Here is a 17,869-nt window from a genome sequence, read left to right on the forward strand (position 1 = left end):
CAGATAATCAAGCCACAGCCTGTATTATAAATAAAGGTCGGTCCAAGTCCTTGGCCATCATGTCCTTCCTACGCAGACTGGTGCAACTCTCACTACAGCACCAATTTAATGTCCTCTGTGTCCACATCCCTGGCAAATGTAACACTTCGGCCGATGCGCTATCTCATCTTAACTTCGCAACGTTCTGGTCACAGCTAACCCTGGATTGAAGCGACATCTTCATGACGCCACTAGTCTGATTAACCAGTCACTATCTCACAATACCCTGAAAGGCTACCACGCTGCCTGGAAGATCTATCACAGGTTTTCTAGCCGCTAACCTCGGGGCAATACCAGGAGATCTCCATCACATCCTGGCCTTCATATCATATTGCCACACTCAGCTGGCGTTATCCTACAATATCATCAGACTCTACCTAGCTGGCATCCAGCATTTCACCTCCTTACAAGATCCTACCAAACCATCTTTGTTCGCTACCCATGCGGTCAAGGCCATCCTGCGAGGTATCCGCAAGCAAAAGCCCCAAGTCAGCGGTAAACGCTTACCGGTCACCAGTGCCATGTTTCGAGACATGTCCACTAATCCTTTCACGTTCCCCTTTCGGCTTATTGCCCAGCTTGGTCATCCAAGCAGACATCTACCTGGCATTTTACGGCTTTCTACGACCCAGCAAATTCACAGTCAGCAGCCCCAGTCATAGGGCGTTACGCAGACGCCACCTCACGCGTCACCACAGTCATTTCACAATACACCTTGAGGTGTCCAAAACGCAACAGTCCGGTCCAGGGGTTGACATCAAGCTCTTCAGAACGCACAACGCCTGGTGCCCCGTAGCCATCCTAGATCAGCTATTAGCCCATCTATCTGATCCCTCGCAGGACAGCCCATTGCTACCATTCCCAATCAGCCCGCTTAGTACCAATCAGTTCACTACTCACTACTCACGTCAGGATCCTTCTGCGCAACTTAGGCCTTGACCCCAACCGTTATTCTAGACATTCTTTCCGCATTGGAGCAGCATCAGCAGCCTCACGAAACGGGGTCCCGGACCACGTGATCAGGAAAATGGGTAGGTGGAAATCCACCTGCTTTGCTCGCTACATTCCCAATCCACAAGCAGAAATGTCTCGAGCCTTTGGCAAGCTTGCCCTGTAGTATGTCCATAAACTTAAATAAATCATTACCTCCCTAACCAAGTCTTTTTGTGCCCTTCTCTGGCATACCGCCCAGCAGATCTGGGTTTACCATACAGCAGGCCAGGGCACACTTCAGGTCTATTTATGTTGTTAGTCTTGTGACGTGTTTATGTGCTTCATATCTGTCAGGACGGAGGGCTCCGACCATAAATAGGAAGGCCTGTTTACTGGCCTGAAGTTATGGGAGGAGCCCGGAGGGTATTTAACCATCCATGATGGCTTGTGTCGGTTCCAGTGCGCGGTACCCACCCACCCATTCCCCTTCTCAGGGTACTTCTCTTCAAACAATTTATCTACAGAAACATCCATTACTTTCTTAAGGTATGCGCCCTTCTCTGGCATACCGCCCAGCAGATCTGGGTTTACCATACAGCAGGCCAGGGCACACTTCAGGTCTATTTATGTTGTTAGTCTTGTGACGTGTTTATGTGCTTCATATCTGTCAGGACGGAGGGCTCCGACCATAAATATATATATATATATATATATATATATATATATATATATATATATATATTTATTTATTGCTATTTTTTTCCCCACGAAAGTGGATTTAACTGTTAAGCAGAACCATTTTAAATACACTATATCTACAACAAAAATAAAGCATTTTCCTATAATTCCACAATAGATTCATTCATTATCACATCTTTTTTCAAAAGGTAAAATTTGTACTCACCATCAACAAAACTTGGAAAAGACGCCACCTTCTTGGTCTGCTGCAGAAATTAAAAAATGGCAATGTTAGCATGTAAAATAAAGTGGATCCATTGCTTGCATCATACAGCTCTAAGTGTTCCTTGTAAATAATAAAGTGATCTCTGAATACAGATAGCTACAGTTACTGGCCTAACTCTCAGGCAATGTTGTGTGCTATTTGGTAGGTAGAAGATTAGTTTGCAGAGATGACACTGTAGTGATCAAAGATAAATGTCTTAGTAGAAAATATTGCTACATGTCACAGGTCTCTGCAGGCTAGCACAGATTTATATTTAACAGAGCTGTTCCCTGACCTTCATAGTGATCTACTGGGAATGGAAACCTGTCAGTCATCTAAAATATATTGTCTGTCTTGTCGCTGGAAGGCAGGATACATTGAAGATACAATCTGCTCTGAAATAGATAAATATACCATTTTAATTCAGAGAAAGGTATACAAAGTTTTTGTCATTAATATACTTCTGACCACATCCTGAAAATGTTGTTTAAAAGGACACATACACACCCATGTGCGCACACCTACTACACTATCATGTCAAAAGTATTGGGACACCTGCCTTTACACACACATGAACTTTAATGGCATCCCAGTCTTAGTCCGTAGGGTTCAATATTGAGTTGGCCCACCCTTTGCAGCTATAACAGCTTCAACTCTTCTGGGAACGCTGTCCACAAGGTGGAAGAACCTGACTGGCCTGCACAAAGTCCTGACCTCAACCCCATAGAACACCTTTAGGATGAATTAGTGTGGAGACTGTGTGTCAGGCCTTCTCATCCAACATCAGTGCCTGACCTCACAAATGTGCTTCTGGAAGAATGGTCAAACATTCCCATAGACACACTCCTAAACCTTGTGGACAGCCTTCCCAGAAGAGTTGAAGCTGTTATAGCTGCACAGGGTGGGACAACTCAATATTGAACCCTACTGACTAAGATTGGAATGCTATTAAAGTTCGTTGTAAAGGCAGGTGTCCCAATACTTTTGACAAAATAATTTATATCACATATGGTAACATACAGTGTTAAAATGTGTTAATAATCCAATTATGCATTTATCTCAGCATGTTGGTTGATCATTTTCTCAAGATGCCTGTTCTGTTATTTTTATTATAATTGCTGGTAACTTACCTTGATATTATACACTAATACTATGGGACCTCACTTGCCAGTCTCCATATTTGTCACTTTTTTTTGCTGTTTGTGTCCCTGCTGGGTAGAATTACTCTTTGTCCTTGAGACCACTGACACCAAAAAACTAAGTGATGGGAACATTTGTAGAGATTTCTCTTTATGTCCTCTTGCATCTCTGGAACAGGAAGTGAGGGAAAATCTCCCCAACAGGACAAATACAGCAAAATACCTTTCACTACTTCAGCCAAAACTAAAAACATGTTTTGGATTTACAAACACTTTAAGAAAATTATCCAAATTGTGAAATTGTTTCAATTGTGAAATTCAGTAACAATTCTGAAAATAGTGCTTCAAGTGGTAGTTGATGGATCTTAGTCAAGTCCCAATAACAAAGGTTTCCTTTTAGGGCCTCATGCACACTTGGGCATCAAAGATGCCCCTTTTAAGGGCTTTTGATGGTTTTTTTTTCTGCCTCTAAATGCTCCTCCATTTTATCCTATGTGGCCATGCACATACACACACAGGCATTTACAGACTTTTAGAAGCAGGAGTGTTTTGAGGGAGAATAAATAAAAAAAAAAAACATCACTTGCACATTCAGCAGAGACAGAAAAAAAACCCGCCAAACACACCTAAGCGCAAGTAAAAATGTGTAAACGGGTCTAAAAATGCTTAAGCACTAGATGCGTTTAGTGTTTAAGTGTTTATTTATTCATTTCAGTTGCCAGAAAAAATGAATATTCTGACCAATTAAATGAATGAACGCCCAAGCAGCAGATGCACCTAAATGCGTTTGCAAACGGCGGCTTTAGGCATGTTTTTAACACTGCTTTTCTCTTGTCAGGAGAAAAAGTGTTCAGAAGAGTTGGGCAATTGCCCAGTGATCATGAGGCCTAAAGAATTAAAATGGAGTGCAAGTTCACTTTAAAAAGGAAAATATGAACTTTAAAATTTGGCTAATAAGCTTGCATGCAAGGTGAGGAGTTTATCTTATTTTCTATGCTCAGTATGAAATCCAGACTGGCCTGAGCCAATTTTGATTGTTTAGTTTGTGGTCCCATACTGCATCAGTGACTCACTCATATCGTAAAGCCCAACCAATCGCTTGCCACTTAAAGCGGAGTTCCACCCAAAAGTGGAAGTTCTGCTTTAAGGACTCCTCACCCCCTTACATGCCGCATTTGGCATGTCATTTTTTGGGGGGGGGGGGGGAGTGAGTACCTAGTAGTTTTGACAGGTACCCAGCTCCCACTTCCGCTCGGGCCACCTAGGGGACTCCAGCGGAAGTTCTCCTCTCCCTGCAATCTTCTGGGACACGTCACAGGTTCTAGAAGAATGTCTGGCCACTGAGGAGGCACAACACGACTCGCGCTTGCGCAGTGCACACCTGGCTGTGACGCCTCAAGGTGTCACAGCTGGGTGTCCACACTTGTGATGCCAGCGCCGGGGAGAGGCGAGGGAGAGAATCGAGGGTTTGGGCGGTCGCATCGCTGGATCATGGGACAGGTGAGTGTGTGGTTATTAAAGGCCGCAGCTACACTTTTTGTAGCTGCTGACTTTTAATAAACACAAAAACGACTGGAACCCCGCTTTAATGGAGAGCAAAGAGGTGACTTACATTTTTCACTTAGCTTTTTTGCAGTTGTATATTTAGATTTTTTTTTCATTTATTTTATTCACAGACATTGTGCTATATATTGTTATGGCTAAGATCATTTGGATTATCACTTTACTTTCTTTTACAAAGTCATACCGTTGCTGATTCAATTATTTTGATTTTCATCTTGAATGGGCATCTAAATTTATTTTACCTGTCACTAAACGTAACCGCTCTTCAGTACAGACATAATTACTTCCCAGTCGCTTTAATATTTAAACTGAGAATGCTAGGTAATCTACTGAATTCTGTAGATAAGCTGAACGGGTCATAAAATTACCAGCTCTGCCTTTACTCCCTTCATACGACTTCCCACAAGACCTTTCCTCAAAAAGAGAACGCGCATCCATTTCTGAAGCAAGGCAGTTAAATAATTTTATTGCCTGCTTGTAAAAAAAAAAGGCAATAAATACAAATTAAATGAATGGAATTTGAAGGGTCTAAAACAAAGGAAGCACAACAAGAACATTTTCAAAAGTAGTGAAATATATTGCCAAAAAAGGAAGCGTAGGCATTCACCATTGAAATCTAGTGGCACAAAAATAACCATGGTAAGTCGACATTATCGCGACCCCTTGTTAATGGCGCAAGGACATCTAACAAAAGTTCTATATGGGGACAATATTGGTGTTAAAGCAGAACTTAAAGTGATTGTAAAGTTTATTTTTTTTCTTTAAAATAACAAACGTTATACTTACCTGCTCTGTGCAGTGGTTTTGCACAGGACAGCCCAGATCCTCCTCTTCTCGGGTCCCTGGGTGAAGCTCCTGGCCCCTCCCTCCTGTGGAGTGCCCCGACAGCAAGCAGCTTGCTTTGTGGGCACCTGAGCTGAGCTGAGCTGCAGCTCCATGTATCCATTCACACATGGAGCGGCGGTTCGGCGCCGCCCTATCTCTCTCTTTGGCTAACTGAGTTTGATTTGTGAAGGAATGTGATGTAGATAATAATAATAGTAATCTGAAAATGTCTATTTTCTTATGTGCATACATATTTTTCTCCTTACTCATTATATAAGTATACAGGTTTGCTCTGTTCCTATATTTTCTCAAGATGGCGGGTACCCCCTACATCCCACACATCAGAAGAACGCGGAACTGAAGATAAAACCAAAGACAGTCAGACCTCGTTATGAAGATTCTCCATTTTCTTTTTCTATCTTAACCAATGAGATGTATCTATTAGACTAACATAGCAATGACGTATTTGTGTGTATAAAACATTAGCACCGCCTTGAATAAATTAGAAGTGTAACAAGTAACGGAGCTGAGCGTGTCTCAGAGTGTTTACTTTTATATGCATGCATATCAACACTTTCAATTAGAGACAGCAGCAGATAACCTTGGGCTCGATTGGAGCTCTTAATCATTTCCTTAACAGATGGTGCCGAAACCCGGGACCTCAGGCTACAGTCGAAGCCATACCGCGACAAGCATTCGGGCGTTAATTGAAAGATAACAGAGGGGGTCTTTGCGCAGCCCTAACAGTACCGGTAAGTTTGATTTATATTCTTACCACTGTACGACTCTCTTATCTTTCGGTTGACGGCTGGATTCTGTCGGTATGCTGAGACTGTCTTAGAGGCAGGTATTTCCTCGCCTGAGGTTGTTTTAACGAACCTGCTGATGGGTTTCTGCTGACTGTATTTGTTCACTGTCTGCCATTCTTTGGGCTACGAAACTCAGCAGTCTAAGGGTGCTACATGTGTGAATGTGTGGTCTCTGGAATGAGATGGTTTCCCTTGTAGCAAACGTTTATAAACGGGTTTACTCTGGGGTTTTAACGAACCTTTGAGGGTTATTTTAGCTGCTGGCTTTGCAGTCTAAAGTGCTACATGTGTGAATGTGTGGTCTCATCTCCAGATGAGCTATCGGTCTCTGGAATGAGATGGTTTCCCTTGTAGCAAACGTCTATAAAACGGGTTTATTTTTGCAGGGTGGTCTGCCCTTGTGGTTATTTTAGCCTGCTGAAATTTTGCAGTTCGAAGAGTGGCAGGTGTAAAGTCCTGTCGTGATTGTATTTGTGATTTACTGTTTGCTACGTTGCTCCCTATTACCCCTGACGTGTTTGTTCTTGTTCTGAGATTAACCGTACATTAGTCTTATGTGCCCCCACCGAAGGAATTTGTTGATAAGAACACTGAGAAAAAATATTAACCCCTTGGTTGTATGTATTCTCTTCTCAAGCCGTTAGCCAAGAAAGAGAGAGAGAAAAGAAAGTGATATTGTAAAGAAAGTCATATTGCAAAGAAGGAGAGAAGAAGATGTTGAAATAGTTAACAAAGTTGAACGAAGTGGCGAAAGTTATGTTGCTAAAGAAACGGGGAGAAAAATCCTGTGTGATAAAGAAAATTGGATAAAGGAAGTTAAGAAAGATGGCGATTGTATTATGTATGTGTATCACAGAGCTGATGATATGTTGGAACTTGAAACAAAGGAGGGGAGGGACAGCACTGCCCTCCGTCTAACAACCACTCCTTTCTCACCACCCAAGCACAACCCACTGTGACAACTCAGCCCAGCGGCCATCTTAGTGCACCCATGCCTTCACTTTCTACCCAGTCCAGTGCACTTCCTGCCGGCGGCCATCTTGGTACACCCAGTAAGCTTAAACAGCTTGTACCCAGCCCTCCCTGTTTTAAACCAAGATGGTTCATACCACACACCTGTCTTCCCCAATACGGGAGCATCACATTCCCAGGCCGGATATGTTAATAATGAAGAAGCATCTGAGTGGGAAGCCCAACAGCAGGCAGCAAAGCCACCCACTGATTTAACCCCCAATCCGGCTCCAGACTCTCAGTTCCGAGAGGATCTCAAACACATGCTGGCAACCGTAAGGAACAGTGCCCCTTGCCAGCCCCCGCCCCAACAACAGTCTCGGTTACCAGAAGGGGCACCAGTGATGTATGTCGCTTTTACTCTATCACAAGCAGCGGCCTTAGTGACAAGTCTGCCTGACCCAGAGAAGCAGCCAATTCCCTTCTACCACAGGATAGTGCAGATACAAGAAACTTACTCAGCTGCCTGGAGAGACTTGATCAGCCTATGCCAAATCAAAGCAGGACATGTCTTTTGGCCAGTCATGCAGACGGCCTTCAATGATGCCAGCCTGACAAGTGCCACTTCCTACACCTCAGGCGTGGAGTTCTGTGCACAACTCCAACGACTGGGCAAAGGAGAAGTTGACGGATCAGACCACCACAATCCAAGATATTACCCAAGATAAAGGGGAGTCTGTGAAGAAGTATCATGCTAGACTCATAAAGGCACACACACACATGTTATCAACTGCTTTTGTTTCAGGGCTCAGAGAGGATATCAGAAAAGGCCTGATGGTGGCCCGCCCTGAATACCATTCAATGAAAATGTCTGATTTATTGTTGGTGACCAGAGGTATAGAAAATCAAAAAGGTAAAAAACCAACGCCCCTCATGGTAACCCATGACGAAGATCCCGCCTACACTAGTCCACCACCACTGCCCAATACCAGGGAAAGGATCACCTGTTACAACTGTGGGAAACGGGGTCACTTCAGAAAAGAATGCAGAGCCCCAAGATGTCCCAGACGAAAAAACCTACCACTTTCCTCATTGACAGGGGTGCAGCAAAAAGTGTGTTGAGGGCGGTGAACCTGCCTAATAATTCTTTCCTTTCCACTATTGATGTTTCCTGCGTAGGAATGGATGGGGTGCCCCGCTCCAGTCCACTTCCTGATTTGCTTGCCAGATTTGTGGTGTCCTCTACATGTCCCTTAAATCTACTAGGAGCTGATGTGTTGTCCGGACTACAGGCCTCAATCAGGACACGCCTGAAGGGGGGGTGAAGTTACATACTCCCCTATCTTTAGAAGACTCATCTGCTTTGTGTTCTCAGCCTCTCCTGATGACACTTACTGAAGCAAAAACTTCAAGTTCAATACTGTAGGAAGTACTTGACAGAATCCCTGCGTGCCTATGGTCCACAGGACCGGAAGACAACGGTAACTTAAAGGTGCCACCAGTTTCAGTCAAGCTAAAAGAGGGCGCTTCATTGCCCCGGAAACCACAATAACCCCAAGAAGAGAATCCTAAAAAGAGAACCAGGTACCTACTGTGGATGCCTTTGACTGCAAAGTACCTCACAGAGATGGACCTTACAAACGTTTCCTTCAGTGTCCACCCTCACCCCTCCTGCTGGTACCTTTTCGCATTCATCCACGGAAAGAAACGGCAACATACCTAAACAGTTGTGCCACAAGGGGCACAGAACTTTCCAAGCCAGTTTGCAAAAGCTATGGCTATCATCCTTGACACATGACAAGAGGAACACCCGGAAGTGATTCTCTTCCAACGTGTTGATGACCTTCTCCTTTGTCCAGCTGACTCACCCCCTGTTGAAGTCACCTCAGAAAGCCTGTTGTGCTATCTTGCCAACCAGGGCTGCAGAGCCTCAAAGCCCAAATTGCAGTGGTGCTCAACACCTGTCATTTTCCTTGGACTAATTTCCGAGTGCAGAGCATGGATTCCAGAAGCCTTCCTACTGATGCTCTGCAATCAGACCCTTCCAGATGTCTCCTGAAGAAATATCTAAAGTTTGAAGCCTTTAAGTGCGCCACCCCCGGCGCTAGGGCTCCCAGCCTATGGCAAAACGCTCAAGTTCTTTGTATCCGAACGTCTGGGACATGCTGCAGGTGTACTCACCCAATCACACGGCATCAGCCTACGCCCTGTAGGATATTATTCCTGTCGACTGGATGTGGTAGCAAGAGGAGGCCTATTGTGTCTGTGAGCTGGCTTTGCTACACAAGCCTTGCTTGACAAAACTTTGAACTTGGTCCTCGGACACTGCCTCGTTCTGCTTGCTCCCCATGACGTTGTTGCCATATTCAACCAAGACCAGCCCTAACAACAACCCTTACTAAAGAGATTTGGGCAGCACTGGGGGTTCAGTTGGCACTACACATCCCATACCACCCTCAAAGTAGCGGGAAGGTAGAAAGGATGAATGGGACACTAAAAACAGGATGTTAAAGATGGCCCAAGAGACTAACATGAGTTGGCCAGACAGTTAGCCCATTGCCCTGTTCAGTGTCAGACACACCCCCAGGGGAAACATGCCCTATCCCCTTATGAAATTTTGTTTGGTTCAGCTCCCAGACTTGGTTGTTACTTTCCACAACAGTTACAGTTACAGTCTGATGTGTTGACTAATTATGTAACCACATTATCACGAGAATTAACCTGAATGCATGTCTAGGTGTTTTCTTCCATTCCAGATCCTGAATTAGATACAGGAACACACCAACTACTGTCTGGAGATACTTGAGCCAAGTTATGATGGTCCATTCCAAGTTTTGCTGACCACAGCCACCTCAGTCAAAGTTGGCCAGGAAGAACACCTGAATGCACGCTTATCACTGCAGGAGAGCGTGTTTTTGGGTGCTGCATATCCTTTTTCTGTTTGATCTAGGGGGGAGGGGCCCAGAAGGTGGCCATCACAAAAATGATAACATAATTACGTTTTGGTGTAACTCTTCAGGTACACATGTGACCACCTTTACCTTAGATTACTGTGACATAGTACCTTGTCCGTTTGACCCTTCATGGTGATGCCATTGGTACAGTGATATCCCTGACGGTAAGGACATATATGTATGCCACACAGACAGTTACTGGGGACAGAGTTGTGGTTTCTGTGGGGGCCAGTGGGTTGGAACACAGGGCCAGACTGGGCGACCACAGAGTGCATTAGACAAAAAAGATGAAAATAGAAAGCCCCCATATCCTAACCAAAGATACCCCTGATACATGCACTGACCCAGCACACAGTCAGAGGAGGAAGCGAGCAGCTCTCTCCGGAAGCTTTGATCCTCATGTATACATACATGTCATAGGGGTTACAAGGGGGGTCCCTGATGAGTTTAAAGCCAGGGATCAGGTAAAAGCTGGTTTTGAGTCTTTGATCCCCATAACAACTGTCAGCAAGAATGTAGATTGGATTAACTACATGTCATGGTTATGCAATAGAGTTTGTCGATCAGCATACCTGTCTCCATGTGTTCATCTCTAGAGACCAGCTGACCCTCACCAGACTGCTTTTGTAACCTCTCCTATAAGCATGGCCCCACCCCAGGCCCTATCAGGGAACCCTATATTAACCTGTGCACTGCAAGCCAGCAGTGCTGATCAACCACTGTGTGTTAGCCTCTGTGTGTACTTGCTATGTTTCCTACATCTGATTTCTGTTACCGACTTTGGCCTGTTCCCGGCCATCCCTGTTTGCCTGTGACCCTGATGTTCCAGCCAGCTCCCTCCTTCCTCTTCTCCTGTAGTCTACCGTGAGCGTGAGCTGTGAGACCCTGGGGGCCGCGACCTGGAGCCAGACTGCAGCGCAGTCCATCCTCACCACTAGAGGCTCTGGTGAACACCTGCTGGTTCTTAGACTCCGCGCCCTGGGGAATCTATGCTCTAGCTCCCAGTGGGATCTGTGTCAGTGATCCAGTAGACCTGCTTCCTGAACCTCCCAGGGTACAATCCGCAGCAGTCAGCCGTAGGGTCCACTACCTTGCAGTGCACTCCTGATCCCAACGGTGTGCATCTGTCACCCAGCCTCTAGGTGACATGACACTACACATATTATAACCAACAGAGATTTGTAAATTACTCTAAAGATGCCCTCCAGCGAATTGCTGACCAGTTAGCCCCCACTTCCTACATGACATTCCAGGACCGGATGGCCTTAGACATGGTGCTAGCTGGGAAAGGAGGTGTTTTGTAAAATCATAGGAAAAAACGGGAACCTGTTGTACATACATTCCTGATAATACTGGCCCAAATGGTAAGGTTACTCTAGCTATAAAGAAATTAGAAGATCTGTCACTGGAGTTGAAGAAGAACTCAGGTATCACAGACCCATGGGACCAATATTTTAGCTGGATGAGTGGGTGGCAGAAGGTGCTCGCCCAGATACGGGTAACGGTATTAATAATCCTGGTTCTTTTAGCCCTGATTGTATGCTGTATTCTACCTTTTGTAAAAAGTTAATGAGCAAGGCTGTAGACAATAGCACACCTACATTTCTCCACCAAGAAGAAGAGGACCTCCTTATGATGGAAGATGACAAACCCTTCACTCCTCTACAGTCACTGCCTGTCCAAAATCTCACAATCCTATAGGGTTATAGGGATAGATAGCGCCTGACTGCACCTCTCCAGCTGTATCGAGGAGGGAAGTGAACAGTTGTTGCCCAATTCTATATACAGCCTAAAAGAGTTGCTGAGGAGAAGGGCCAGGCCAAAGTGGGACCTTTAGTATTAGGGACAGAAAAGAGAAAATAGTCATTTTAGGGGGGATTGTGAAGGAATGTGATGTAGATAATAATAATAGTAATCTGAAAATGTCTATTTTCTTATGTGCATACATATTTTTCTCCTTACTCATTATATAAGTATACAGGTTTGCTCTGTTCCTATATTTTCTCAAGATGGCGGGTACCCCCTACATCCCACACATCAGAAGAACGCGGAACTGAAGATAAAACCAAAGACAGTCAGACCTCGTTATGAAGATTCTCCATTTTCTTTTTCTATCTTAACCAATGAGATGTATCTATTAGACTAACATAGCAATGACGTATTTGTGTGTATAAAACATTAGCACCGCCTTGAATAAATTAGAAGTGTAACAAGTAACGGAGCTGAGCGTGTCTCAGAGTGTTTACTTTTATATGCATGCATATCAACACTTTCAATTAGAGACAGCAGCAGATAACCTTGGGCTCGATTGGAGCTCTTAATCATTTCCTTAACAGATTGACAGCTAGAGGAGCAAATGGCACTGCTGCTGTGTCTCAGCCAATCAGGAGAGTCCTGGAATGGCCAAGGCACTCGTGGACATCGCTGGATAGAGGTGGGCTCAGGTAAGTATTAGGGTGGCATAGGGGGCTGCTGCACACAGAAAGTTTTTTGTCTTAATGCATAGAATGCATTAAGATAAAAAAAACCTTCTGCCTTTACAACCACTTTAAACTGTATCTGAGCAAACTAGCATTTCTAACCCAGTCCAACTTGAGTAAGGGCAGATGATTCATGTAGCAGTTACTTCCCTGGAATCCATCTGCCCTTAGCTCAGGCAAGGAGGCCGGAGGGTGTGCTTAGCTGAGAAAACCCTTCCTCCAGCGATGCCTTCCTCCAGATGAAAGAAAAAAAGCCCATAAAGACTCCTGGGATGTATGACATCATTTTGCCTAGGCCAGAAACCAGGAAGCAAACGAAGAATTATTCAAAAAAAGTTTAAAACAAGTAAATATCATATACCTTCCTATATACATAGACAAATACTAGCAGCATAAGGATTAAAAATAGTTCATGCTAACTGAATCCATAGAATGCATTAAAATAAAAAAACCTTCTGACTTTACAACCTCTTTAATGCAACAGTTATTGACACTGCAAATGTAAAATGAAGCAGATGTCTTTTGTGAATAATCATCAACCTTTGAAAAAAATTTCCTGTAGAGATTCATAATGGATCATGAACATCGTAATCTCTAAGAAATCCGTATGTAAGGCTTTGTACTAGACAAATACAGCACTGCTTACCTCTTGCACATTGTTGTTATCAATTGGGCCATTAAGGTCAGAACGCTGCTGTTTTCTGGGCTGCTCTGCACTGTTACACACCTAGATATAAAAAGACTCTTTGTTACACATGTTTCTCAAAAAAAAAAAAAAAAAAAAAAAATCAGGACTAAATTTATTAGTTACCAACAAGTATTGATTTTAATAACAAAAGGGTTTCACACGTCCTCCGTTTTAACACAAAACGAAAAAACAAGGAGCTCTTTGCTTATGAGTAAGTAGGTTAGAGTCATACAAATAATTTATTTTTGCCCCTTTTAGCCACCTGTACATCTATAACCACTGGTGTACACTGTAGCACAGGTATAGCCAAAATTTTACAGCTCCAATATTACCAATTTGAATTCCCTCCAGCCTGTGTATTAGAATAGGAGGGAGGTGAAGTCTTCATCAATCAAGATGTAATATCACATTCCAATTGTGTTTAGCTGGTTGGTGGGCATGGAGGAGGGAGGGAGTGGGTTGTCATTTACCACTGTGTATACGCCCACATGTGTGACTCTATAGTTACATGGGCTGCTCAGATGTGGTAGGGTAGAATATACACTGAAAACTGAGCATGTGCATTAACTATCAACACTGCTCTGAAAAATCTCCAACTGCAGTGGGGACATGGACAAGAGGGGGGGACAGAGAACAGCAGGATCAACCAGTTTTTTTGCAGAATACAGAAAACGAATCCCATAGTGACTGAGTATGAACAGCATGTAATACAGCATTTATTGATAGTTTTTAATGATGTTGGTTTAATTACAATTTAAACCTACTCCCATCCCAATTCTAAGCCCTATTCTAATGGAAAGATGTGTATACTTAGTTAATTTAAGGGTGGCCACATGATTGGGTCCCAGGGTTTGCTTCGGGGAGAGGAGTGACAGTGAACTGATGCCCCATAGTAAGGCCCCTTTCACACTGGGGCACTTTGCAGGCGCTTCAGCACTAAAAACAGCGCCTGCAAAGCGCCCTGAAACAGCCGCTGCTGTGTCTCCAGTGTGAAAGCCCCGAGGGCTTTCACACTGGAGCGGTGCGCTTGCAGGATGGAAAAAAACTCCTGCAAGCGGCATCTTTAGAGCAGTAAGGGAGCGGTGTATACACCGCTCCTAAAGCACTCCTGCCCATTGAAATCAATGGGGCAGTGCGGCTATACTGCGGCGGTGCTTTGTGGGCGGTTTTAACCCTTTTTCGGCCGCCAGCGAGGGTTAAAACTGCCCTGCTAGCGGCCGAATAGCGCCGCTAAAACAACGGTAAAGCGGTGCTAAAAATAGCGTCATTTTACCGCCAATGTCGCTCCCGCCCCAGTGTGAAAGGGGCCTTAGTCTTTGGGTGATGACACTGCCCAGGATCCGCAGCCATTGTCACTGCCTCTCCTCTACACTGAAGCTGGGGGAGATCACTTGACTAGACCGGAAGGCCATTATTTTAGGTAAGTATACATGTATACACATCTTTCCTCTACAAGGTACTGAATATAGAGATAGAATGGGGATGGGAGTAGATTTAAGCTTAGCTAGCTGTTGACCAGACTTCGACTTTACAGGCTAGGGACGGAGGCAAATCAAGACAACAGTTACAGGTAACAATTCTTCTATGCGCGTGTCGTGAAATTAATGCAACTCCTACTTTACATTGCTGCCCTACCCTGTAACCATCAAAATGTGATCTCTCTACATCAGTGTTTCTCAACCTTTTTTCAGTCAAGGCACCCTTTAAAATTATAGACAATCTCAAGGCACCCCATTCTTAAATGTAAAAAAACAATTCTAATGGTTTTGCATAATACAGCAACATCCACACATGTAGGACACCCAACCTTTAGAGGTGATGTTTTTCTTCCAAAGCAAATACACTTTTGCACACTGGTACTGACTAGTATTCCAATGTTTCTCTTCTCCCTCAATTTCTTTTCATCAGTCAGCTAATGTGGCCCCAGTGTCGAGGGAGAGGGGCACAGGAAGGTCAAACAAAGATGCTGTGGAGGCGACAGACATCCTCCTTATTAACTGATGACATCATTGGTTGTTAGGATGCCAGTGTCTAGAAAGTGGTAATGGTGCATAATGTAAACCTGTGGCTTTGTGCAAATAAAAGGCAGGCTCGATCCAACTGCTGGCTTGTATAACATTTTTGATCAATTGTTAGGCATTTTGACAAGGCACCCCTGAAGAAGTCTCAGGGCACCCCAGGGTGCCTGGGCACCCTGGTTGAAAAAGGCTGCTCTACATACTGCAAAAGGTTATTATATTATATTGTTATATTACAGGTACTTATAATGTGCTGTCAATTTATGCAGTGCTTTACATATATATAGTACATTCACTAAGGTACCTATCTCACATTCATACATATACATACTAGGGCCAATTTAGACAGGCGCCAATTACCTACAATCATGTCTTTGGAGTGTGGGAGGAAACCCACACAGGCACAGAGAGAACATGAAAACTCCAGGCAGGTAGCACCATGGTTGGGATTTGAACCGACAACCCTAGTGCTTCCAGGAGGGAGTGCTAACCACTTAGCAAAATAAGCAGTGCAAAATAAGGAGCAACGGGGCGTATTTACTGAAACTGGTGCACTCAAAATCTGGTGCAGCTGTGCATGGTAGCCAATCAGCTTCTAACTTCAGCTTGTTCAATTAAGCTTTGGCAATAAAATCTGGAAGGTGATTGGTTTCTATGCAGAGTTGCACCAGTTTTCACACTCTCCAGCTTTAGTAAATAACCCCCATACATTATTTAGAATGAAGCACTACATAATATTCTTACAAATAACACACAAACTGACAAATCGAAATAATGCAGTAACTTGCTACTTTGTTATGAATGTTATTCATCAGAATATAAAAATAGTATAATAGTTCAATATATTTTAATATGTTTCACCAGACAACATACAGTATCTATTAGTAAGTTATTGGATTTCTATCTAAAATTGTATTTGTGAGAGACACAAAATATGGCTTCACGTTTAAGATAATTACATTCTCCATACTCCTTGTCCAAAACAATTATGTTAATTTACAGCCACACACCTGTCATTAGCTGCCCAGACCAATTAACGTATCTGGTTGGCTTGCTAATTCATGGTGAAAATGATAAGCAGACCCATTGCTTTTGTTCTGCACATGTCAGCAATTTTAGTACCATACCAGAAAAATCACAACAGCTTTCTAATTATACAGTTATCTAAAATTAGCTAGAACTTAGTGACCAGTAACAGAAATAATAAAGGAATATGAGTACTAGTTAGATTTTGCTATGCATGGCTATGCAAATTGTGCATACTGCTGTGTTTCCTGAAATATAATTTTCAGTATAATAGACCATAGCTCCCAACTGTCCCTTATTTTGAGGGACTATCCCTGATTTGGAGCAATGTCCCTCTGTCCCTCATTCCTTCTCATTTGTACCTCATGTTGGTCTGATCTATATAGATGTATATAAAATGCACTTTTTATCTATCAAAAAGTATTTCCCAGCGTTAAACCTTTCATCTGATTTCTAAATTGCTGCATTTGTAAATTCCAAAAGCCAATATAAAGGAATAGTAGTGGCAAAAAAAACTTGTGGGTTTAACCAATATTGTTTTTTTGTACAATTCTCCTTTAAAGGGGCATGGCAAGGGGTGTGTCCTATACCTACATACTTTTGCTGATAGGCATCCCTCATTCCCATCTCAAAAAGTTGGGAGGTATGTCTAGAGAACTGACCAGGGTGTGCTCTCCTGCTTAGTGTGGTCAGTTTTAATAGGAAAACAAGGGAACAGCAGGGATTTCACATAAAGGCAGCAATACAAAAAGAACAGGATACTTTCTCATACAAGTACATGGTATAGCAGGCACATATCAGGAATATGAAGTGTTGGGGTAACAAACACTTTAAGGTACGCTCTCCAATGAGCAGAAGCAGGCTCTGTACACTATAACAGAAAAGAGGAAAGAAAGAGCTCTTCTAAGTGCAGCCTGTAGATAAAATTTGCAAGCCACAAATGGCAACTCACATTTGGTAGGTGAATAAGGCTTGTATGGAGTCAAAAATGCTGGGATGTCATTGCCTTTGTTCGACTGTGGAGCCGTCAGGGTCTGCTGCCACAGAGATGGAAACACATGCCCGTTCGCACAGCGGCGCAGCCTGGAGCTGTGGTGCAGTGAGTTGCGATCAAATGCAGGCATGCTGCATTTTATCACAGCGCACAGGAAGGAATCGCATGTCACCATACATCAGTGCACCACACCATTATCCTGTATGGTGATATGAATGACGTGTAATTTTGTGCACTTCACATAAAGTTTACAAAAAAGGGAGATGTGAATAAACATGCATCACTCCGCCCCTTACTGCCGACTCAGTGCAGCTGGAACAGACAGCTATCCACACACTAAACTGATCCGGGTTAGTGTGCTTGCAGTATGAATGTGCTCATAAACAAGCCCAGATTCTTCTCCGTATTTACAACCCCAATTCAGAAAAAGTTGGGAAAAATCTACATAAAAACAGAATGCAATGATCTGCAAATCTCATTAACCCATATTATATTCACAAAAGAAAA

The 17,869-nt window shown here is 43.5% G+C and overlaps 1 protein-coding gene across 2 annotated transcripts in view; it reads right to left on the reverse strand.

Annotated features, from left to right (window-relative positions):
• Positions 1–17,869, reverse strand: part of APBA2 (amyloid beta precursor protein binding family A member 2) — a 656,749-nt gene that overhangs the window by 243,597 nt on the left and 395,283 nt on the right. For both annotated transcript variants that reach the window (XM_073618863.1, XM_073618862.1), the window contains exons 4-5: positions 13,283–13,363; positions 1,877–1,916 (exon numbers count right to left, since the gene is read on the reverse strand). In XM_073618863.1, the coding sequence (XP_073474964.1) occupies positions 1,877–1,916; positions 13,283–13,363 (121 nt within the window). The remainder of the gene's footprint in view (positions 1–1,876; positions 1,917–13,282; positions 13,364–17,869) is intronic.

The sequence above is a fragment of the Aquarana catesbeiana genome, linkage group LG03, assembly GCF_042186555.1.
Source record: "Aquarana catesbeiana isolate 2022-GZ linkage group LG03, ASM4218655v1, whole genome shotgun sequence".
Classification (NCBI taxonomy): Eukaryota; Metazoa; Chordata; class Amphibia; order Anura; family Ranidae; genus Aquarana; species Aquarana catesbeiana.